The 21,086-nt window shown below is 50.1% G+C and overlaps 11 protein-coding genes across 11 annotated transcripts; 5 read left to right on the top strand and 6 right to left on the bottom strand.

The window, feature by feature from the left end:
* Positions 1-122: 122 nt before the first annotated feature.
* On the bottom strand, positions 123-512 carry SNOG_10664 (hypothetical protein; the record flags this gene model as incomplete). The annotated part of the gene is made up of 1 exon (XM_001800874.1): positions 123-512. The coding sequence occupies one exon, from the start codon at positions 510-512 to the stop codon at positions 123-125; it is 390 nt and encodes a 129-aa protein (XP_001800926.1).
* A 3,361-nt stretch (positions 513-3,873) lies between these two features.
* Positions 3,874-5,615, bottom strand: SNOG_10663 (hypothetical protein; the record flags this gene model as incomplete). Its single annotated transcript, XM_001800873.1, has 4 exons — positions 3,874-4,488; positions 4,542-5,440; positions 5,463-5,517; positions 5,589-5,615. The coding sequence occupies 4 exons, from the start codon at positions 5,613-5,615 to the stop codon at positions 3,874-3,876; spliced, it is 1,596 nt and encodes a 531-aa protein (XP_001800925.1).
* A 318-nt stretch (positions 5,616-5,933) lies between these two features.
* On the top strand, positions 5,934-6,584 carry SNOG_10662 (hypothetical protein; the record flags this gene model as incomplete). Its single annotated transcript, XM_001800872.1, has 1 exon — positions 5,934-6,584. One exon carries the CDS (start codon positions 5,934-5,936, stop codon positions 6,582-6,584), a length of 651 nt encoding a protein of 216 aa, XP_001800924.1.
* Positions 6,585-7,323: 739 nt separating this feature from the next.
* SNOG_10661 (hypothetical protein) lies at positions 7,324-9,410 on the top strand (the record flags this gene model as incomplete). The annotated part of the gene is made up of 3 exons (XM_001800871.1): positions 7,324-8,760; positions 9,105-9,299; positions 9,348-9,410. 3 exons carry the CDS (start codon positions 7,324-7,326, stop codon positions 9,408-9,410), a joined length of 1,695 nt encoding a protein of 564 aa, XP_001800923.1.
* Positions 9,411-10,681: 1,271 nt separating this feature from the next.
* SNOG_10659 (hypothetical protein) lies at positions 10,682-11,557 on the top strand (the record flags this gene model as incomplete). Its single annotated transcript, XM_001800870.1, has 1 exon — positions 10,682-11,557. The coding sequence occupies one exon, from the start codon at positions 10,682-10,684 to the stop codon at positions 11,486-11,488; it is 807 nt and encodes a 268-aa protein (XP_001800922.1). The 3' UTR covers positions 11,489-11,557.
* A 769-nt stretch (positions 11,558-12,326) lies between these two features.
* SNOG_10658 (hypothetical protein) lies at positions 12,327-12,788 on the bottom strand (the record flags this gene model as incomplete). The annotated part of the gene is made up of 1 exon (XM_001800869.1): positions 12,327-12,788. The coding sequence occupies one exon, from the start codon at positions 12,786-12,788 to the stop codon at positions 12,327-12,329; it is 462 nt and encodes a 153-aa protein (XP_001800921.1).
* Positions 12,789-13,005: 217 nt separating this feature from the next.
* Positions 13,006-13,466, top strand: SNOG_10657 (hypothetical protein; the record flags this gene model as incomplete). Its single annotated transcript, XM_001800868.1, has 5 exons — positions 13,006-13,044; positions 13,196-13,212; positions 13,239-13,248; positions 13,351-13,383; positions 13,410-13,466. The coding sequence occupies 5 exons, from the start codon at positions 13,006-13,008 to the stop codon at positions 13,464-13,466; spliced, it is 156 nt and encodes a 51-aa protein (XP_001800920.1).
* Positions 13,467-13,831: 365 nt separating this feature from the next.
* SNOG_10656 (hypothetical protein) lies at positions 13,832-15,983 on the bottom strand (the record flags this gene model as incomplete). Its single annotated transcript, XM_001800867.1, has 3 exons — positions 13,832-15,259; positions 15,312-15,596; positions 15,648-15,983. 3 exons carry the CDS (start codon positions 15,981-15,983, stop codon positions 13,832-13,834), a joined length of 2,049 nt encoding a protein of 682 aa, XP_001800919.1.
* A 314-nt stretch (positions 15,984-16,297) lies between these two features.
* SNOG_10655 (hypothetical protein) lies at positions 16,298-17,064 on the top strand (the record flags this gene model as incomplete). The annotated part of the gene is made up of 2 exons (XM_001800866.1): positions 16,298-16,521; positions 16,587-17,064. 2 exons carry the CDS (start codon positions 16,298-16,300, stop codon positions 17,062-17,064), a joined length of 702 nt encoding a protein of 233 aa, XP_001800918.1.
* Positions 17,065-17,312: 248 nt separating this feature from the next.
* On the bottom strand, positions 17,313-18,424 carry SNOG_10654 (hypothetical protein). The gene is made up of 5 exons (XM_001800865.1): positions 18,286-18,424; positions 18,058-18,206; positions 17,851-18,002; positions 17,559-17,796; positions 17,313-17,510 (listed from the first exon to the last, which is right to left on the bottom strand). The coding sequence occupies exons 1-5, from the start codon at positions 18,333-18,335 to the stop codon at positions 17,422-17,424; spliced, it is 678 nt and encodes a 225-aa protein (XP_001800917.1). The 5' UTR covers positions 18,336-18,424; the 3' UTR covers positions 17,313-17,421.
* A 545-nt stretch (positions 18,425-18,969) lies between these two features.
* On the bottom strand, positions 18,970-20,139 carry SNOG_10653 (hypothetical protein). The gene is made up of 4 exons (XM_001800864.1): positions 19,772-20,139; positions 19,460-19,724; positions 19,281-19,409; positions 18,970-19,228 (listed from the first exon to the last, which is right to left on the bottom strand). Exons 1-4 carry the CDS (start codon positions 20,066-20,068, stop codon positions 19,152-19,154), a joined length of 768 nt encoding a protein of 255 aa, XP_001800916.1. The 5' UTR covers positions 20,069-20,139; the 3' UTR covers positions 18,970-19,151.
* Between the last annotated feature and the right edge of the window lie 947 nt (positions 20,140-21,086).

Genomic DNA, 21,086 nt, shown 5'->3' with positions numbered 1-21,086 from the left:
CAGTGTTTATTAGTAAATTATAACATATAAGTGTTGTTTTGCTACATATGTAGTACCATTCCTGCTCGATCATCATTACCAACACTCCCACCATCCCCTATGTCCAACAAAGCACCGCCTAGCTAACCAGTTCTCGTGTTCTGATTCTGATCCACACTCCCCGCTGTAGAGTCGACTGTCTCACGAGTACCGTTTGTACCGTTGGTGGTCGCTGCATTCGTGTCCCTAGCTGCCCGACGTCTGCGTCTTTCATTTGGGTCATTACGTCGCGCGGCATCTTCACCGTTCCCTGAAGATTGAACACCAGTGCCGTTTGTGGTTGCATTCGTGTTTTCTCTTATCCGGCGACTGCGTCTTGTTGAGCCGTTAGTTTGCGCAGCAACTTCACCGTTCTCCGAAGGTTGAGCATTAGTGCCATTCGTGGTAGTATTAATGCCGTTACTGGTAGCATTCGCGCTCATAGAGCTGGTATTCGGAGCCTCATCAGGTATGTCTGCAGCGTTGTGAGGCATTGTGAGTGTGCTGCTCTACTTTTATACTTCAGCTTTCGTAATAGGCAAATGGTAATGAGTTTGGACCGGTTTTCAGGTTTACAATTCTAATACACGATGAAGATTGATCGAAGGGTCTTTTATAGCACAGCTGCAATTATGACACAGGGCCTCCGACAACACACAATTACTCACTTTGTCGGATCTGTATGACAGGTTTGTTGGTGGAGTCACAATTTAGACTAATGTTTAAGACCAGGAAGTAAGGCTCCTAGATTACTGCGATACTGTGATTAGGTGCCTGTGTGTGAAAAGAATTATGGATGAATGGCCACCAATCGTGGTGCAATAAGAAAGTCAATCCAAGAGGCAGCAAATCTCTCCTGAGCCTGAAATTATACACAGAGTAGTGCCGTCGAATTCAAAGTCTAGTAATGCTGTGTATAACTTTAGGCTAGTAATTAATGAGCAAGATCTTGGACACTGTCCTAGGTAATTGAGAGCCCGCAGTGAGACACAAAGCGCCATTAAGAAAAAAGGAGTATGCGCCAGAGTTTCTAGCTTGTGAGGATGACTTTGTATATAATTTGTGATGTACTGCGGCTTGAATTAAGTTTGGAAATATTGAAATAGTAATCATCTCACACCGCTCGACGGCACCGAATACCGTGATATGCTGAAGATAACTAGAGCTATAGAATTCAGAGCATAGTAGCTCCTGAATATGCTCGAATACTCTCTGTGTATCGCGGGTGGCTGGAAACGACTGCGTATACCCTCAGGCTCCATCATCACCCGCCTCTCCGCACTCAAAACACTCGCGAGTCTTTTCAAGCTTCTCTTTACTGCGAGCTTCCTCCGGAGATCGTAAGCACCTGCCCGTTAACCCATCCGCCGTCTTCAGACGCTAGGAAAGCCACCACCCGCGCCACATCCTCTGGCACCGCACACCTCCCCAACGGACAATGATTAGCCATCAACGTCTCAATCTTCTCCGCCGGCCAATCAGGGCTGCCGCCCGGGATGTAGTGCCAGTTGCAGTAATGCTTTTGACGATCAGAATCAGTGATGTGTTATATGTGCAATAAGCAATTTTGTAATACACACTATCAGTCCCGCTAGCTCTATTTGAAATCACTTGCTCAGCTGCTAAACTACAATATTTTTCGCGTTTCATTGGTGAAGCACACGAATTTACAGTCACACATACCTGAGTCTGAAGATTGTTTGACCTGATATGTGTTAGAGTTATGTTAAGTCGCCTCAATACACAGCGCGCTGAAGGGGGTTCTTGCAATCCTGTAGAGCTAACTTCTACATATTTGTATAACTTAATTCGCTACCAGGGGTAGAAATTGTCGCTCAAGAGTTTTGACTCGCAATCGAGATTATGACATGCAATTAGAATCTCGACATGTACGTCTACTTCAGTAGAGTAGAAAGAGCATCTATGTGCCTGCTATCAACATCAAAACTGACATCAACACCAAAATTAGAAATAGCACCAGAATCAGCAGAATTGATAACGCCTGTAAGGGCGTGCAGACTAGCTTCTTTGTACTTATTAGATTCTAACTCTTCTCGTCTATCATATAGCTGTATTAATAGAATGTTCATCCTATAAGGCCTTATCTAAGTATTATAAAGTTATTTAGATCTAAAGCATATAACGTACCTTACAGGTTAGCTAGACACATAGATTAGCTAGATACTTTTACTAAGCCTTTCTACTAAACTTTATCTCTTAATATAATGCCTTAACGTATCTCATAAGCGAGCTGCCTATACAGGCGAGCTGCCTACTTTTTTCTAGAATTATGTTTCTCTCTATAACTCTATAAGTATTAGATATTTTTAAGATATTATTTAAGTTTCAAAAAGCCCTAATATATAGCTTTCTAATGCTTAGAGAATTACCTAATTAGGCCTAGTATTACTAAAGTTATAGGTTAGTAAAGTCTAAGAGCTCGCTTAGCTTTAGACGCTAGTAACTTAAGCTATACTTTAATAAATCTCTTACTAACTTTAATATATAATATATTATAAATAAGCGAATAGTCTTCTGAAGTTCTAGACTTATAGCTAATTTATTAAAGAAGTTATAGAAGAAAGTAGTTGCTTAGTACTAAGTTTAAGAAATCTAGTATATTAGATACTATATATAGTATATATTAACTTCGAAAGCTTATTTTATATACTATTAGTATTTTTATATTAGATCTTAACTTTTTAAACTATTTTATTATATAAACTATTAAGATACTTAGTATAGTTTCTTTTCTTAGTATTTTACTCTATTTTAAAAAATAATAATAACTTCTTCTCTATATAGCTATATAACTTAAAACTTTAGCATATATTATTTATATATCTTTACTCTTTATTTTAGAAGTTAGAGCTTAAATTAAGCTTTTTTAGCTTAGTTATTAAATAAATGATTATTTTTAAGCTCTAAGAGATATTTAGCTTTTTATCTCTAAAACTAGCATAGAGAAAACTCTAAAACTTAATTATATATATATTTAAGCTTATTATTATCTATAAGAGAATATTTAGAATAATGCATAGCTATATACTATAGGTTACTAGAGTTTAAAGCTAAGCAAGCTCTCTTACTTTACTTAGCTCTAACTTTAGCTATACTAAGCCTAATTAGGTAATTCTTAAAGCGTTAGAAAGTACTTTCTTAGAGCTTTCTAAATATAAAGTAATATCTTAAAAGTAATATCTTAAAATAGTCTAAGACTAATAAAGTTATAGAGAAGAACGTAATTCTAGAAAAAGATAGGCAGCTTACCTATATAAGCGGCTCGCCTATAGGATACGTTAGTATATTTAGATAAAGTTATTAAATATTAGTTATATAGAGTAGAGTCTATACTTATATTTATTTATTTATAAAATATAAGAGACTTCTTAGGCCTTACTAGCTCTACTTCTTAAAATATTAAGTCTATTAAATAAGCCTTAAATAAGCCTAGCTATTATAGGCAACAAGCCTAACAAACAAGCTTTGAGGTGCCCAATGAGCGTGTCAAACAAGCTAAAAGCCTCGAGCTTACTGTATGTCAGTCCGTGTAATGTTCAATGCACTTTGACACGTGTCTGGCATAATCTTAAGTTTGATATATTCACATTCCTGTGTCTACGGGCCTGCATGGCGCGAATTGTAGACACGACGTGCAAGGTTTGCTATAGCACTTGATGTGAGGGTATTGGAAAGCCTCCATATTTGACTTTGACACTGGTCTGTCTCAGTGCAAGTTCGTATTGAGAAAATAGAATTGTATTCTATCCACTACGAGAGAGCCATGAACTCGATGTCATATGCGGCGGTATCAGCCCGCTCAGCCCGATCCGACTCATTGAGTCTCCCTTGCCACTATCCAGTCACATTTCCCTTGCCTTTCCCACTTCCTCCGTCTTGAGTGTTGTTGACCGACTGAGCTCCCAACGCCATATCTATGAAATCGATCAACTCATTGATGTAGTCAGCACCCTTCGAATTCGCAGTCGCCAATTGCTCTCCATGAATCGCAAAGAATTGTTCGTGAAGTGCCATGAGAGCTTCCTTGTCCACGCAATTTCCGATCTTCGCCATCAGATCGTCCAGAGACTGATGCTGCTGTACGCCTCCATGTTGTTCTCGGAGTCCGACGGCCTGTGCTAAGAGAAAGTCCTTGATCTCCGACAGCGCACTGCGTAGTGAGGATACGAAGGGCGTGAGGTTGGCAGACGCCGCTGTGACGTTGGAAGGTGTCCAAAGCGAGGGACCGGTGTGTACCCTGTTGAACAGTTCGATGTCGTGGAGAATCTGTACAACAACCGGTTCAAGGATCTCCATTGCCCAGCCCGCTTTAGCACGGTCGTGTCCAAACTCTAAGAAGAGTCCTAGACTGCCGTATGGAAGCTTCATGGCTTTTCCACTGTTCCGTAAAGCTGTGTGAAGACTCATGACCAAATCTGGATCCAGAGGACGTAAGCTAGGGTACATGATCTGTTTCAAGAGCATTAGCGAATAAGTCTAGACTGCTTGCCGTGAGTACAAACCTTTGCTTCCTCGACAAGCTTGCTGGCATCGGTCGCCACCATCTCAGAGTCAAACTCAAAGAAAGCAATGGTGCCTTCCTTGGCTGGCATTTTTGCAAGGTCCGGCAGCAAACTCTCCAACGTCTTCTCTAGAGCCGTGAGAGACTGAGGCTGACCCGACAATTGCCACAAAGAATACTGCAGGAACAGTACGTTGGCAGCGTTGGTCTCGCGTGTTACTGCAATCGCGTTGGACGCAGTCGAGTTATCGGGCTTCCGTATGATAGTACGCGGCTTCTCTGGTGGCTTCTTGGTGTACGCGGCATGATATTTACAGGCCAGGCTCAGTCTTGCCTTGCGGTCCTTAACCTTCCCACTTGGCACCACATCTCTCCAGAACTCATCAAAAAAGAAAATGTCATCCACGAGGATTACGCGCAGAGTGCAAAGACCATGCGTTGAATGACATGCCGCATAGTACTTGATGGTGTCTGAGACGAATTCTGTCATAGGTACCACGGCTCTGATGATATTTCGCTCTGCATCCAGTGTGCCTCTCGCTTTCCTGGCTTGCTCTCGATCCTTGTTGCGCGATGAGTTTCCAACGGACTTGGGCGTGTATTTGCTCGGATTTGCAGCCAGCACAAAGCCGACGACGAGATATTGGGTTGTCTCGGGCCGGCCTTGTTTCTCCTCTTCGGTCGGGATGATGGACAGAGTCCGATCGTCGGCAGGTGCGTCGGCCTCGGGTTTGTACGCGGTGGTCGACTTCTTTGTTCCGCGGATGTAGATTTTCTGGAATCTGCAGCGGCCTTGGACCCCAACTTTCATCATCTCCAAGTGGGAAGTCGTGGCGACATCCTTTTCGGGCTCTTGCACCAAGTCCTGATCCTCTACAGCGTCTTGTGCGGTCGGAGACGCTGCGGCAGTCGCCTGACTTACTGTTGATGGTCCTGGCTGCCCTTCTGCGGTGGTTGAAGGCGCTGCGGCGGTCGCCCTGCTTGGTGCTGATGGACCAGACTATTCTTCTGCGTCAGTTGAAGGCACTGAAGCGGTCGCCTGACTTACTGTCGATGGACCAGGCTGTTCTTCCATGGTGTCTGGAGGCGCTGAGGCGGTCGCCCGACTTGCTGATGATGGTTCGGAACCTTCGTCCATGGCGGTGCCAAAGTGTTGGCTGAGCGATGAAGTATACCTTTCGAGTATGCAGGAATCGCAGTTGTCGCTGGCTTGGAGGTGAGTCGCACTGGCAAAGTATCAGCGCATGGCGAGGTGAGAGAGGCCCGAAGGCGGGGCCGTTTGCTGCGGGGTGTGGTGGCGGTGCGAGCAAGTGAGAGAGACTCAAGGACTCCAATATTATGAGTGCCCCAGAACAACTCATCAACTTGCCTAATGCGACATAACTACCAGATGATGGATCCCATAACGAAAGACATCAAAGACGCCGACGTCTACAATGTCATCACTGACATTATGGACGTGGTCCATTTTGCAGCGGCTACACCAGTAAAGGCATTGCGCGGCGCCCGTTCCAAACCCGGCGTAGAGCTCGAGAACTCGAAAAGTTCACTGCAAGAGTCTATGCATAGGCTAATCAACAGTCCGCATGAGCAACCACAGGCACAGCCTCAGCTACAGCTCAGTGGCAAAGCTGTAAGCGCGCTGCGCACCCTTTACACGGCAGTGCAGAGGAGGAAGGACTGTATTCCAGAGGAAAGTGAGGCGGCTGGAAAGGAGCTCGAAGCCGCATTGCTACATGCAGTGATGGCCTTGGATCCATCGCGTAATTTCCCTGAAGAAGAGGTCAATGAGAATCCGGATGACAAGCAGGGTAGGGAAATGCTCAGTACACACATGCAGTACAAGACAACTGACGCGCCCATTATAGCTGATACTTCTGTGCGTACAACTCGCAAAAGTAAACGCCTGGCTGCGCTACCGGCTAAGAGGTACAACGACGAGGAGGAGGAGGATGATATGGAGGCATTGGTGGATCCGGACAATACCAACAGCCCCGTCAACGACGGAGAGCGAGAGGGAGACGAAGATGAAGTCATGCAATAAGTGGCATACCTCGGAGGCGAAAAGTTGGACGGCGTTCAATATAACGCAGGAACCCCGATAGTCTATTGAGCAGACGTGATATTGATCATTGCGATGGCGCTTGCGTGGAACGTGGAACGTGGACGGTCTGGTGGCGCCATATACAATTTTAAGGACTTCTCACGTGCATGTATCGCTCTCATCGTCGAATAAAGCAAGCTCAGTGGAGACTTTGGACGCAATAGACATGTCTCACGGGTAGTTGCCTTTCAGGGTGAATCTCTTGCCATACTCTTCATCGACGGAAACAAGCTCTTAGCGTTTCAAAACGGACGTGGAAACCCCCTAATACCAAGTGTCCAAGCTGGGGTATAAGCACCGAGGGTACCACCGATGTGGAGGCGGCCCGTTTCGTGCAAGCCGAGTCGATTCATGGCGACGCTAGAAAACAGGTCTACATTATTCATGCTCCTCTGCCTAACGGAAACCGCGCCGTATTGACGACAATGAGTGCCGGCTGATGAGGCTGGGAAAGGCTTGGCTTGGTTGGATTGCTTGGCTACTACACGTCGCGGAGTATCGCATTTAAGACCCACTTTTCGTAGCCACTCTGCTCTCACTTCCTGATTGGGAAGCTAGGTCACTAATTCTCTTGGCTTGACTACATAATGGATGCCTTCTTAAGGGCTGCGAGTGATTGAACATGCCGTAACTGCTTCCTTCATTGTAGCTGTCACTTTCAAGCTCTCGTATTCTCAAGATGCCTGCTCATACCCCAAATCCACCATGCGAGCCATTGCGAGTTACTGGCGAGGCCATTGTCAATAATGCTGGCGAGCGCATAGTGCTCAAGGGCACAGGGCTTGGAGGCTACTTGAACATGGAGAACTTCATCACCGGCTACGCTGGTCATGAGCATGAACATCGAGCCCAGCTCACGACAGTACTGGGCAGAAAGAAGGCGGACTTTTTTTTCGACCGATTCCTCCACTACTTCTTCACAGATGCCGATGCCGAGTTTTTCGCCTCGCTGGGCATGAATTGCATTCGTCTACCATTCAACTACCGCCACTTCATCGATGATCAGAATCCTGGAGAGCACAAGAAGGAAGGCTTCGTATTTCTGGATCGCGTCGTGAACATATGCGCCAAGTACAACCTGTATGTTGTGTTGGATCTACACGCAGCTCCTGGCGGTCAAAACCAGGACTGGCATTCCGATAGCGGCATCACCAAAGCGCTTTTCTGGGAGTTCAGACTGTTACAAGACCAGACCATTCAGCTTTGGGAGGCCATTGCAGCACACTACAAAGGCAACCCCGTTGTATGCGGCTACAACCTCCTCAACGAGCCGGCAGACCCCGAGCACACTCGTCTGATATCATGGTACGAGCGTGCCGAGAAGGCCGTCCGCGCCGTCGATCCAGACACCATGCTCTTCATCGACGGAAACACATACGCCATGGACTTCACTCGATTTGACAAAGTGCTGCCAAACTCCGTCTACGCAATGCACGACTACGCCATGCTCGGCTTCCCCATCCCTGGCCAAACACCCTACTCCGGCACGCCCGAGCAGAAGTCCAAGCTCAAGAGATCGTTTGAGCGCAAAGTAGCCTTCATGCGCGAGAAGGAAGTGCCCATTTGGAACGGCGAGTTTGGCCCCGTGTATGCGGATGAGCGTGTCGATCCGGCCGCCACTGAGACAAACAACGCGCGCTTCGAGATGCTAAAGGAGCAGCTGAACATCTACCACCAAGACCAAATCAGCTGGAGTATCTGGCTGTACAAAGATATCGGCTACCAAGGGATGGTCTACGTCTCACCCTCCACCCCTTACCGACAACTCATCGACCCCTTCGTCGCCAAGAAACAGAAACTAGCGCTGGATTTCTGGGGCGTGGTGGATAAAGAGGGCGTCAGTGATGTGTATGGCCCGTTCATCGAGGGACTGAAGAAAATGGTGCCGGAGCACTTGCAGAAAAAGAAGTACCCGTTCATTTGGGACTTTGGCAGACATGTTGAGAGGGTGGTTAGGGAGACGCTTATGAGTGAGTATCTGGGGTGGGAGTTTGCGGAGCTGTTTGAGGGGAAGAGTGAGGAGGAACTGGAGGAGTTGGCGAAGAGCTTTGCTTTTGAGAATTGTGTGAAGAGGGATGGGTTGAATGGGATTTTGAGGGAGGATGGGAGGAGGGGGGTGTAGTGGTGGTGTGAGAAGGCGCGTTCTATGACATAACTCGAACACAAATGAGAACACTGCGATTTGAGAGTCCACTGTAAAAACAAACAATCTACTTGCGTCGATGTTGACTCACCTCGCACTGGTGTCGAAGATCAATCGCCCATTCCGACTCGGAACGCGCCCTCGGAAGCCCCTTCCACACGGACTTAACCCCTGCATCTCCGACCCATAGCTCGAAACTTTGTCCACAGGTTACCCTTACATTCCACTCCACCACTCGCGTGCACCATGACGAGTTTCTCCCTCGAGGTCAGACCCACTGACCCATCCTCCCATCCTTCGCACACTCACCCCTCCAGGACATTGACGCGCACATCGCCAACCTCCGTGCGCAACTGCTTTTCCTGAACAAAGGCCTCGATGCGACAGACCATAATGCGCCCGACTGGCTCGCCACAGATCTCATCTCGCTTCGGAATAAAAGCGGCAGGCTGCAGGATGACATGAAGCGCTTTAGGGACCAGTTGCAGAGCGAGGGACTGGGGGCTAAGAAGGTGCGGAGCTTTTCAATTGATTGTTAGATTGGGGATTGACAACTATAGGCCAAAATTTCAAACAAGCGACTCAGCATCGAGGGCGAAGGGCTGGACGCTAAGAAGGTGTGAAGCTTCCCATTTGATTGTTTGTCTGGAGATTGACAGCTACAGGCCAAACCTTCCAAGCGCCTCAGCATCGAGGGCGCGAAACCTTCTACACCCACGAAAAGACCCGCCAACTCAGCTATTTCTCCGCCCGTCGATCAGAGCCCCACGCCGCGCGCCAATCCCACTCTACCAGATCCGGCATACGTCGTCGAGCGCGTCGACGTCACGCAGGAAGTCAACAGGAGGCTACAGGAAAGCCGGCTCAGGCGGCTTATGGAGACGCCGAGCACGGCGCAGAAGCGCAAGCGCGATGCACTCGAGGAGCCGCGCTCAGGGAGTACGGTGGATGGGGATGGGAGGAACTATAGTGGGAGCGAGTATGATGGGACGCCGACAAAGAGGTTGAAGTGTAGTGGGGCGTTTGAGCAGGTGGGGAAGAGGAAGGAGGATGGGGTCGAGCGGGGAGGGGAGAAGGTAGAGGGTAGGGCGAAGTTTAAGAGACGGAGGGTTTGAGGTGGAGGATTGGAATGTACGATATTTTTGGTGTAGTATGCATTGCGGATGGCGTTATTGGCAGCATTGAGAAGCGGTATAACCATTCTTCGAGCAGACTTTCAAATACAAAACCATTCAGAGAATAATTCAGGCTCATGTTCTTCCAAAGTCGAACTAGCTGATCTCTCTCAAAAGAAGGCTAGCTTGGTACCTGCGCTAAGAGTTGATCCGCTGCTTCACCACGCCAAACATTGAAACAGCGATCAGCCAACACGCGCCGTAATTCTACAGCAAGACAGCACTGAGGCATGTAGGAGCTTGTTTCTATAATAGTCTGTAGAATCTGGCAAGGCTCACATTTCCGCCCTCAGAATGTTTCGAAACGCTATCCCGAACACAATGGCCCCTCCCCCGTCCGAACCGGCACTCAACCACGACATCTTCGAAACAGCGCCTTAGCAACCGGGAGTCTCAGCCCGGCTCAGGTAAAGCAACGAGGGTTCCGAAGTGTAGAGCCGCAATGTCGCATGTACCTGATGTCTACTATTTTCGGCACTGGAGCTTCGGATCCCCGCCCGTGCCCGCTAGACCGCGAGGTTTGAGGATCCGAACGAGCATGACATATAAGGGACATGGCAGCGAGGGATGAGAGGGCAAGATACCCATTGCATTCTCTGCTTTTTTGTGGTTCAAGTACGATTTCAGTGGAAGAGAAGAGTCCCCGACATCACCACCTACATTCGACCAATAGGACCATCGCATCTCCACATCACGTGATCACACCCCCATCCACCATAATGGTCATCAACGTCCCCACCGCCTCTCTCGAAGGCCAAGTCGCCCTCATCACCGGTGCCGGCCGAGGCATCGGCCGCGGGTGCGCCATCGAGTTGGGCAAGCGCGGCGCCTCCGTGATCGTAAACTACGTCTCTTCGTCCGGCCCAGCGCAAGAAGTCGTCTCCATAATCGAAGGGTTCAACAACGGCGCCAAAGCCGTCGCCATCCAAGCCGACGTCTCCAAAGTCAGCGAGATCAAGCGCCTCTTCGAAGAGGGCAAGCGCGCCTTCGGCAAGATCAACATCGTCATGAGCAACTCCGGCACAGAGAGCTGGGACGTCACTGAAGAGATTACCGAGGAGAAGTACGACCACGTCTTCAACCTGAATGCCCGCGCGCAGTTTTTCGTCGGTCAGACGGCGTACAAGTACATCGAGGACAACGGGCGCATCATCCTGATGTCGTCGATCGCCGCGGGACTGCTGGGTGTGAAGGACCACGCGCTGTACAATGCGTCAAAGATGGCGGTGATTGGGTTCATCAAAGCGTTTGCGACGGATTTTGGGAAGAGGGGCATCACGGTCAATGGGGTCGCGCCGGGGGGGATCAAGTCAGACATGTTCACTCAGAATGCTTGGAGGTATATCAGTGGAGGTACGGCGGATCTTTCTGCTGAAACAATCGAGCAAGGCATGGCTGCAGCGTGCCCTTTGGGAAGATGTGCTGTACCAGAGGACGTTGGCCGAGTTGTTGCTTTCTTAAGCAGTGAGGACGGAGGCTGGGTAAATGGCCAAGTTATTACTATCTCTGGTGGATCGTCTCAGTAGGTGCGTTGGAAGATAAACATAAACTTGGTGTTATCGATACATGAATCAATGGCCGTTGAATTCATAGCAGAGTATCACAGCATTCCGAAATCATCTCTCAGTTTGCTTTCCTCTCCTGATATCGCACTAGGTAGCTGCAAAATTCGTGTATTTTGCACCTACCCGAAATAATCTGATGGTCTTCAGGAGCATGCTCATGAGATCATAAAGGAGCCTGACTGCAGACGCAGCTGTAAGATACTCCAGTTGAATATATAAAGATCTTTGAATATGTACAGGCTACCTCAACTTCTGCTCGCTGGGCGAAGGCTGAGAGGAATCTTGCCGAGGCCTGGTGTTTTCATTCCACCTCTTCTCAGAGCATTATACAAAGAGAGCCGAGGATCCTACCACCCTAACAATTCCAACCCCCATCCACCCCCACCACACTCCCCGTAACAAAACTCGCCCCATCCCCCAGCAAATAAACAATCAACTCGGCTACTTCCTCCGCCTTGCCACCCCGCCCCAGCGCGACGGCGTTGATGTGCGCATTGCGCTCTTCCGTGTTCCCCGCTGCTTCTTGGATTTGCGCGGATTTCTGTGTCATTGGGGTGTCGATGTAGCCGCTGCGAGAATGAGCTAGACACAGAGGAATGGATAAGGGAGAAGGGAAGACTCACGGACAAATCGCATTAACCCTGACCCCCCTCTTCCCCACCTCCTTCGCCGCACTTCTCGTCAGACCGATGACAGCATGCTTGGACGCTGTGTACGCTGCATTATTCGCCCTAAACGCATCAAATCCATTAACGCCTACCCTTAAATCCCACTTTCCCATTCCTTTCACCTGTTGTACTTACATCCCAATAACCCCCGCAACACTACTCGCATTAACCACACTCGCGCCCGCGCCCATGTGTTTAAGTTGGTGTTTCAAACACAACATCACCCCCTTCAAATTCACGCCCAGCACGTAATTCCACTCATCCACATCCTGCTCCTGGACCCCCTTGACACCGATGCTGGCGCCGATGACGCCTGCAAGATTCGCCGCGCCGTCCAATCTGTCGAACGCGTCGAGGGTTTTGGCGATCCACGCGGCGACGTCGGACTCGTTGCGCACGTCGAGCGTGTAAGTTAGGATCTTGATATCTGGATGTTTAGCCTTGATGTCCTTTTCAGTCTTGTCTAGTGCGGACGTGTTGACGTCTGCGAGGGAGAGGTGTGCGCCGTGCGAGGCGAGGAGGTGGGCGGTTGCGAGGCCGATGCCGGATGCGGCACCGGTAATGGCGACTACGCGGTTGGAGAGGGAGGACATTGTGGTCGAATGGGTCTCTGGAAATTAGGGATGACGGACTTGGTCGAGACAGTGGGCGGCCATATGTGTTTGGATGGCCGGATATGCTATTCCGGGACATATGAAGCTATTCACCCGAAGAGGCCGCGGGCTATTGCGGGATATAGTCAGTGATTCGCCCGATGAGGATGCGGGGTAGTTGTTGCTGCTCCTGCAGACTCATATTTTGGTGCTCGAGATGGTTTTGCTATTCGTGATACTAGAATCCAAGGACTTCGTATGTTCGGACTTTAACGTGTGTGCTCGGGAGAGCTAGTCGCTCGGGGCACCAGGCGTGGGCAAAATGCCTGCGTGAAGAGATAGCCTGTATACCTTCAAAGATTTCTATGAACCCGAGTGGAGTATGTTATAGCTGCGTATATATCCAGGCTTCCCTAAGCTTGTAGTAAGTATACATCTAAAAGCTATTAGCTTATGTCGTGTATGTCCAGAGCGGGCACTAGGCTCAGGCAAAATGCCTGCATGAAGAGGTAGCCTGTATACCTTCAAAGATTTCTATGAACCTAAGTGGAATATGTTATAGCTGCGTATATATCCAGGCTTCCCTAAGCTTGTAGTAAGTATACATCTAAAAGCTATCAGCTTATGTCGAGCATGTCCGGAGCGGGCACCAGTTCTGCTGCTGCTTGGTGGGAGTGAGCATAAATCTATAATAGTATCATAACCTAAATGCGACCTTTCAAGACATCAGATGGTAAGTCCCGAGCTCCCACATATCATATGAAGATGAAAAGATCAGGGTATCGATTATTCGAATGCTTTTATTACCTATAAGCGACGTACCTTTCCATCCGGCGCCTACCCAATGTGCATGTCACTCATGCAGCTTTTGCCCATAACTCCAAGCTCATAAGCAAAAGTCCAATGCACACGAAAAGGGGGGTGATTGAAAATCATGTGCGCAGTATGTCCGTGAATTCGAAAAGCGCCATGATGATCCGCTTCCAAGCGTTCGGTCGCGGGACACGCTCTGAATCCATAATGCGACTGATGTTGTGAATGTCCTAACCCCGACTCATGCCCGTCACACCGCCATCGGCCCTCGTGAGAGCCTTTACAACCCTGCTGTTGTACGTATGCTTTCGGTCGCGAGTCTTCGTCTTATATATCTCCGCGTGGCTGTTTGTCGCTGTCAACTTGATATAAGTAACTGCCCTCTTCTGTCCTTCACGATACGCTCTACCCATTGCCTGCACCTCCCATTCTCTCTTCCACCAAGGGCAACACTGGATGATGACGTTTGCTGAAGGGATGTTGAGGCCAAGGCCACCAACTCCGCGAGACATGAGCATGACTTTGTGGCCGCCTGACTTGTCGAATTCAGCCTGGATAGCGGGACGCCTTTCAGCAAACTCACGGCCGTCGTAGCGGAGACATTCGATGGGATCATACATCGCCTCAAACGCGATTTGGACCACGTCCAAGAAATACACGCTCTCATCCATGATGATGACCGAACAATCTGGATCTCGGTCGCGACATTCGTTGAAGGCATCTATGATGGCCGTGATTCGCGAAGACTCCCAATTGTTGTTGGCTTTCAAGCTCTCCCGCCACTCAGACCATTTGGCGATATGCTCTGCATCGTAAAGGATGTCTGCATCTTCGCCAGTCGGCTCACCCCTTCGCTCCCTCTTCTTCTCTTCGTCTGAGTATCGAATAAAGTCCATCAACTCGACAAGCCTGGGGTGACAAGCGTGCTGGAGTGCGTGGGTGAGACTTTTGAAAGGAGGGCTTTGCTTCTTCGATCGGGACTTCTTCTCTGTGCTGGCGATGCGCATGGCTGTTTGGTAAGTTTCGAAAGTGTCATTCGAGATTCCCACTTCGCTGTCCGACAACTCAAAGCCGATGGTCTTCTCCTCTAGCGGAGGGAGACTGATGGTTGTCTCAGGTCGCCTGACCATGAAAGAGTTCAAAATTTGCAAGAGCCATACGAACTTGAGCCCTTTGGGAGGCGTCCATCTTCCAGGACGTTTCATGTCACGAGTGCCCAGCAGGTTCATCATGCGGGTCTTTGTGTTGATCTCATGGCCTTTGACCATCTGCAAGAGCGCGTAAATGTCGTGCCACTGGTTGTCGATTGGACTCCCAGTCAGCATGAGACACGTATCGCACCGCTGCCTCAGCGTGAAGATCGATGCGAATGTCGCCGTTCTTGGATTCTTGAAGGCATTCGCCTCGTCGAGGACCAGGAAGGGGGATTTCACTCCATCATCCGAGTCAAACATTTCGGAAAAGATGGACAAGTTGGGCCGCTCTGGTATACGACCTTTGATCTCCTTGCTCCTCATGGCCTTGATAAGTTGCAAGTATTTCACCCATTTCCTGTATCGGGACATGACGAAGCTGTACGAGAGGATGATGACATCGTAATTGAGCATCGTGGTGGGCGAGACAGAGGCATCTCTCACGACCAACACTCTGACAGTTCCCTACAATCACAAGTTGGTCAGCGTCAATCAAGAATCCGGTGATGTAACAAACCTCGGTGAAAAACTTGTGGAACTCTTTGAACCACTGCTCAATGCAGCTTGAGGGTACAACGACGAATGAGAAGCGGCCAGCTGCTGCGATTGATTTAACTATGGCCATCATGCTTATAAGTGTTTTCCCTAGACCGGGAGGGTCGGCGATGAGCAGAGCTTTGGAGGCGCTCTTCATCGCACGCTCTATCTTGCCTAAAGCCACATACTGGTGTCGACGAGGCTCAATGACAAGATGCGGACATGGTGTGGGCTGGCCGGGCTTCATCGGCGCATGCAAACTGTCCTGCGTATGTTAGCCTGTGAACCATATCAATGGACAGGGTCCATTGCTAACATTGTGGGCTGAGAGATTGCTGGCCCATGCTAAGTCGGCTTCGGTCGGGTTGTCGGCAGTCTCCCAGTCCATTTCGTCGCCATCCATGACTTCATCGTCGTAATCGGAGTCGCTCTCGCCTTCTCCAACAAAGAGGGACTGCTGGTCAGGCCTTTCCGGCTCTTCAGGCTCTTCCTTATTCTCATTACCGGAAAGCAAGCCATCGCCTTCCACGACCCTCTCTCTGAAAAGATGTAGGGCGCAGATGGGCTGTCGATCCCGTTGTACGCGTGTGGCCAGCGAGCGCACGCCAGCGAGCGCATGCGCCATCGCGTCTTGTTCATTGGCAGGTTCCATTGCGATGTTGAAGGGTCTGTAGGAGGGCAGAGGAATAAGAATTGTGTAGTCGCAGAAAGTTGGTGGGGACTGCGACAAACGCGCTCTCTCACCTATACCTGATCCCAACAATTGATACGCCTTCACCTAGCCTCCGCCCCTCCGCCTTCGACTCCTTCGCTCCCAACAACTGATCTGCCTTTACCTAGCCTCCGCCCACTGCCTTTGACTCCTTCCTTCTCAGCACCTTTAACATACATACACCACTACATTGCGACCACTTTTATCGCACGATCTTCTACAATCTACTTCATCAAGTCAAACACCATACCACCATGTCCGACAAAGCCAGCAAGACTGAGGAGGAGCTGGACGCGGTCCAAAGCAACCCCGAAACAGGAGATGAGGGCGACAACGAGGGCGAAGACGATGGCGAAGACGGCGAAACCATTGGCAGCAGCGAAGACGAAGCTTATGTGCCCCCTCAGACTGTTGCCCAGTGGACTGAGCTAGAGCATCAGACGGCTCGTCGCCACTCAGGCAGGGCAACCTTCGGATCGTTTCTAGCTCGAGCCGTAAGTTACAATCTCCCAGCTGCATATCGCGCGCATACACTAACTTTAGGTGTTTGAAGGAAGCCACCGCAAGGGCCGATCAGGCAGCAAGAGTCTACAGTGGCAACACCAGCGACGAAGAGGATGAAGAGGATGAAGAGAGCGCAGAGGATGAGAGCGAGGATGAGGAAGGCATGAGTGAGGAGGATGCCGAAGTGGACCCCGCTACCATCGCAATGATTCACCGTCGCTCTCGTCTTCCCGAGAATACGCTGGGTCCGGCACCTGGCACCATCGGCGCAGAGGCATCCGAGGATGACTCCGACGATAGTACCTATGTCGACATGGACAGCGACCAGAGCTCTGATGATGACGGCCCCGACTCCGACTACAACGCTGGCGACAATGGCAACCAAGCCGGCAACAACTCGCGCAACGGCTCTGTTGACAACCCGGGCGAGGGTCCTGATGGCGAGGTCTCTGACGATGAGTCTACTGAGAGTACCGCGTCCAAAGATTCTGGTCTGATGGATGTTGGAAAAGACTGATCACACTTGCCATAGCGGCACCATACGGGATCGGAGCTTCAGGTACAGATTGGAAATTCATCACACAAAATTGGTAAAATGAGGAATTTGCACACAGAATGGGAGTGAGATGTTAAGGCGAGAATGGTAAAATTGATCAAAATGTATTTTCCTTGATTGCCAAAACGTAAATGTGACCTCGCAAAACACCAAATTGTAAGTGTGAATTCCCATGTATCATGAAAAGATGAAAAAGGTCAGGGTATCGATTGTTTGAATACTATCATTTGTGCATGTCACTCATGCAGCTTTTGCCCGTAACTCCAAGCTCAGAAGCAAACCTTCAATGGACACGAAAAAGGGAGTGATCGAACACGTCTACAACTCGACCTTTGAAGCGGTGTAGTCCCACAGCATCTTGACGAGCGAGTCTGGGAGAGTGTAGAGATCGACGTGGAACTCGCCATCTGTAACACGTTAGCATTCGAAAGTGCAAGTACGGCGATGCAACTTACTCTCGACATCGTTCTTGGTGTAAGTCTCGCTCGTCTTGTTGTCATGAACCAAGGTGACCACGTGGAGCAGGTCCTCCTCGCTCAGCTTCTGCAGGCCATCCGCGAGCTTCTCCATGTCGACGTTCTTGTCCCGCCTGCCCTTCTTCTTGGAAGCGTCCTTGCCACGGACACCATTCATGTCCGCCGCGCCGGACTCTTGGAGGAGGGTGACGAGCTCTGGCTTGGGATTCCGGAAGGTCTACAGGGATCACGTTAGCACTGTGCTAGTATTGTCGACGCGCGCTACACTCACCACCTGGTGCTTGGCCTCATAGCGCTCGGACTGGAAGTTGAGGTCGTGAGGGAGAGTGTGATCGCCGCCCTTGCCGACTGCGGTGAGGACAATGTTCATTTCGAACTCTCCCCAGCCCTTCTCATCGATGCGGAACGGCGGCTTCTTGAAGACTGTCCGTGTATCAGCTTTACGTGCACAGCATCATGCCATGTTCCGCGCGCGCACCTTGCTTGTTCTTCTCGAACGACGGATGGAGGTTGTATGTGCACTTCTCGAAGACGGTGGGCAGGACCTCGTTGCCCTGGTCGTCCAGCAGCCAGATCTCGATGCTCCACTGGCGCATGGGGAATCCCTCTACGGGCGACGGCCCCGGACTGTCGATTCATGTTAGTCTTGACATGGCAGCGACGCGTGGGCATAGTAAGCGCACGCGATGGCGCGCAGCAAACATACATGGGACTCTGGTGGGTGATGAGCTTGACCCATCGCTTGATGTCGGGCATCTTGGCGGTTGATTGTACGCGTTGATTTGTGACGGGTGTGTTGTGTCGAGCGTGTAGCGGCGACAGTGCGCGATTATGGCTTCGTTACGCGCGCTCGTGGGGTTGAGGAAGCTGGCGGTGGTGTAGTTGGGAAGATGTCGCGGTGGTGGCTGGTAGCGAGCGTTGATTCGGCAGCGCGAAAGTCGCGGGGCGGATCATAGTGAGAGCTTGGCAAACGCATACAACCTGCACGCACGCGACGTACCTACCTAGGTAAAGCTGCCCTGCCGCAGGGTCCACCTTGCTATTAGGTCACCGTAGTATTACCGAAGGTGAGTGGATGTTTTGCCGTGTGTAGTGGCAGTGAAAGACGATGAACACGATAAGAGACATCTACATCTCTTATACTGTCTGTTGTCAACTGCGACAGAATGCGACCGGGGGAAGCACCAGGCAGCCCATGCAATGGCCTAAAGTTATACACGCGATCTCGCCGGCACTGTTGAAGCCTACCCAGACTGCAGATATCTCCAGACGATTGTTTCGTCGGCAATACTCCATTTGTTTGCCTCGTCATTGATAACCTACGGTGCTTTTTGTGAGACCGCGGCTACAACGTATCACGTCACGTATATTTCGAAAACACATTGGCTGTGAATGGGGAATGCCGTTGGCTGCAAGCCAGGCTTGTTTGGTTTCTATCTAGTATGTGCAGGGTATGAGGGTCTTCTATCGTTCATCGTGTTATGATACCAACCCAGAATGTCAACGCTATCATGCGTGCATGCTTTTCCTTCCTCCGTGTTCCTCCCAATCCCAAGCATCTGGCGCAATCGCCTACTGCTCGCCCTTTCCGAACAGCGCCTCGTTCTCTTGCTGGGCCTTGATGAAGGCCTCCTTGAAGCCGTTTGCGTCTGCGCAGTCCTGTCAGCAAATCACTTCGCAAAGAAACGTATGGAGACTCACTCTCGCTGTTGGCGAAACGGATAGCCAGGGTCTGGGCCTCGGGCTCGCCCTCGCTGACGTCGGCAGCGGCATTCCAGACCCAGCTGCGGTCGCTGCCAACGTTGGGTGACAGCTTCATGTCGGGAACGACTGTAAATGAATTAGCATCTTCCCCCATAATTCCAACCTGGTTCTCATACCGTAGTGGTTGGCGCAGACCTTGAGGGTCTTGTCACGTCGCATGACGAGACGAGTCTTGCCGTTCTCCTTGTGCTTGAGTAACCGGACGTCACCAGTGCCCCTCTCCTTCCACTCCCGTGATTCCCGGTCGAACTTGAAAAGCTTCGCGCGCATCTTGAAGACTTGCTCCTCGAGCTCTTCGTTGGTCTTGGTGTCAACCTTCTCGGTGAGGTGGACTACGGGCTGGAAGTCGACGTCGGGCTCCTCGTTCTCGGGGTTCTCCTCCTACAACTTGTCAGACAGGCCAAATCCATACAGTCACTTAGACGTACCGTCTCAGGCTTCTTGGTGGCACCCGACGGCTCATCGGCATCGTCGACCTCCTCCTTCTTCACCTTTGCGGGGCCGCCACCGAACATGGAGAAGACGTTGTCCTTGACGGCAGCGGCAGCAGATGAAGCAGCCTCGGTCGCCTTCTCCGTGATTGGCTTGTCATCCTTGGTCTCAGTGGTCTCCGACTTGTTTGCGGCGATGTCGGTGGTGACCTTCGCGGTCTCGTCCTTGACGAGCGTCGCGGCAGGGTTGGCGGCCTGGTCAGCGGCGGGGTCAGGTTTGGCGACGTCAGACATGATGCAGACGCTGATTTATATGTAGGTTTAGTGTTGAGGAGGTGTCAGGTCAAGGTGGAAAAATGTTGTGCGGGTGGTACAGTGAGTTTGATGTTGTCAGTGTTAGCACCCCTAGATTTTGGGGCAAGCTGCGATGGAGGGGCAGCAGGCTACACCCAATCAAGCTCTAGATTATACGCTAGCACGTGCGCGCTGGTCACTCGTTGCCTGCCAGCACCAGGTGCCCGCTCTGCGCAAACTTGCGACCTCCTTACGCTATCTAGCAAGATATGCATCAGCCTGTATAGCTTCAAAGGGTTGACCAGATAGTAACAAATTCCTAAAAAGACCTTTGAGATAGACAGCCTTCGCCATCGCTATCGACATCCTGCTCGCTGTAGTGCGTGAGAACAGGCACGAATTGTCGCGACAACTGGTTCTAGCTTGCACGAGGACTGCCTATCGCCGCCTAACCAGTGTCATGCCAAGGACGAACGTAAACATATATTTCAAATGACATTCATGCTTCCTCGTGGCTACATAGGGAGGATGATCCAAGGGCTCCTCGTATAAACATGCTGCTCCCAACGTTGCTCCGACCAAGTATAACACCTGATGCTCCGATCTGTGCCTGGCTATCGATCCTCAGTCTCAGTAGAACGCCTTCCAATGACCAAAGAGAAGAACGCCATCCATAATTGAAGATGTCAATATCGAACGCTAGGCCTTGACCCCGTACATGCTGCTCCCAACCAAGTATAATACCTGATGCTCCGATCTGTGCCTGGGTATCGCCGCCTGATCAACTTGTATTTCAAAGTTGGATCGGTGCTCTATTTGGACGCTGTTCATTATCAACATCATAGGCATTTCAGAAGAGGGATATTGTTGCATTTTGCATTGAATTTATATACATGCTTCACATATAGCTTGCTACTGACCTCATAACATAACTGGATATCCATCGTTCCTTCCGATGCCGCCTTTCGACATAAGCTCACATTCCGACCTATTCACTATATGTTTACACTGTGTAGTT

The sequence above is a fragment of the Parastagonospora nodorum genome (assembly GCF_000146915.1).
Source record: "Parastagonospora nodorum SN15 chromosome Unknown scaffold_17, whole genome shotgun sequence".
Lineage (NCBI taxonomy): Eukaryota > Fungi > Ascomycota > Dothideomycetes > Pleosporales > Phaeosphaeriaceae > Parastagonospora > Parastagonospora nodorum.
The sequence above is the reverse complement of the archived record's forward strand: the minus strand, read 5'-3'. Positions and strand labels throughout refer to the sequence as shown.

Excerpts from the sequence above, each read along its gene's own strand:
- SNOG_10654 (XM_001800865.1), bottom strand. The coding sequence starts at position 18,335 with ATGCCCGACATCAAGCGATGGGTCAAGCTCATCACCCACCAGAGTCCC. Across the intron at positions 18,207-18,285 it reads ATCACCCACCAGAGTCCCAT|TCCGGGGCCGTCGCCCGTAG; the intron begins GTATGTTTGCTG and ends ATGAATCGACAG. Across the intron at positions 17,511-17,558 it reads CACCAAGAACGATGTCGAGA|ATGGCGAGTTCCACGTCGAT; the intron begins GTAAGTTGCATC and ends AACGTGTTACAG.
- SNOG_10653 (XM_001800864.1), bottom strand. The coding sequence starts at position 20,068 with ATGTCTGACGTCGCCAAACCTGACCCCGCCGCTGACCAGGCCGCCAAC. Across the intron at positions 19,725-19,771 it reads CCACCAAGAAGCCTGAGACG|GAGGAGAACCCCGAGAACGA; the intron begins GTACGTCTAAGT and ends GACAAGTTGTAG. Across the intron at positions 19,410-19,459 it reads GGTCTGCGCCAACCACTACG|TCGTTCCCGACATGAAGCTG; the intron begins GTATGAGAACCA and ends ATTCATTTACAG.